General features: G+C 44.8%; 1 protein-coding gene across 1 annotated transcript in view; it reads left to right on the top strand.

Moving 5' to 3' along the window:
* The window catches only part of LOC107750449 (proteasome-associated protein ECM29 homolog), a gene marked incomplete at its 3' end in the record, with an annotated part of 10,895 nt that overhangs the window by 2,702 nt on the left and 7,195 nt on the right, over window positions 1-998 (top strand). The window contains exons 6-8 of the mRNA XM_016565819.1: window positions 61-125; window positions 468-574; window positions 880-968. Coding sequence (XP_016421305.1) covers window positions 61-125; window positions 468-574; window positions 880-968 — 261 coding nt within the window. The remainder of the gene's footprint in view (window positions 1-60; window positions 126-467; window positions 575-879; window positions 969-998) is intronic.

Below are 998 nucleotides of genomic sequence, written 5' to 3'. Positions count from 1 at the left end.
TTGTACTTGGTAATGGTAATGCTGTAATCTCATTAACTCTGTCTCTCAAATTATATCAAGGTTTGTGTTAAATGAGCCTCCAAGTCGTCCGGCCCCTTCGTCTCCACAAGGGGGATCTGGAACAGGAGCCGCGGCAGCACAAGGTCTCCCTCAGCCTCCTCCAGGAATGAGTGTTTATGCGGTTAAAAGAGTCATTGGAGAAGCTCAGTGGAGCCCAGAGCAACTGGAACAGGTGAGGTTGCTAAGAAAATGTGTTGGAGGATATTTGCTGTTTTTAATGGGAGATGTTTCGCCTCAGTTCCATCTACACCAATAATTGTTTAGAGAATGAATGAATTGGAATAACCGCTTTACTCTTTCTGTGTTGATTCTTTCTGATTCTTCACCGAATAACCGCTACATCATTGTGTTTGCAGTGTAAACTGGGAATTGTGCCCCTTCGTCTCCACAAGGGGGATCTGGAACAGGAGCCGCGGCAGCACAAGGTCTCCCTCAGCCTCCTCCAGGAATGAGTGTTTATGCGGTTAAAAGAGTCATTGGAGAAGCTCAGTGGAGCCCAGAGCAACTGGAGCAGGTGAGGTTGCTAAGAAAATGTGTTGGAGGATATTTGCTGTTTTAAATGGGATTGAATGAGTGTTTATGCGGTTAAAAGAGTCATTGGAGAAGCTCAGTGGAGCCCAGAGCAACTGGAGCAGGTGAGGTTGCTAAGAAAATGTGTTGGAGGATATTTGCTGTTTTAAATGGGATTTGTTTCGCCTCAGTTCCATCTACACCAATAATTGTTTAGAGAATGAATGAATTGGAATAACCGCTTTACTCTTTCTGTGTTGATTCTTTCTGACTCTTCACTGAGTAACCGCTACATCATTGTGTTTGCAGTGTAAACTGGGAATTGTGAAGTTTATAGAGGCAGAGCAGGTGCCTGAGGTTGAAACAGTCATTCACTTAGTTGTGGCTTCAAGTGACACCAGACACAGTGTCGCCACAGCAGCTGATCT

The sequence above is a fragment of the Sinocyclocheilus rhinocerous genome, unplaced genomic scaffold (assembly GCF_001515625.1).
Source record: "Sinocyclocheilus rhinocerous isolate Xijiao unplaced genomic scaffold, SAMN03320098_v1.1 scaffold1, whole genome shotgun sequence".
Taxonomy (NCBI): Eukaryota; Metazoa; Chordata; class Actinopteri; order Cypriniformes; family Cyprinidae; genus Sinocyclocheilus; species Sinocyclocheilus rhinocerous.
The sequence above is the reverse complement of the archived record's forward strand: the minus strand, read 5'-3'. Positions and strand labels throughout refer to the sequence as shown.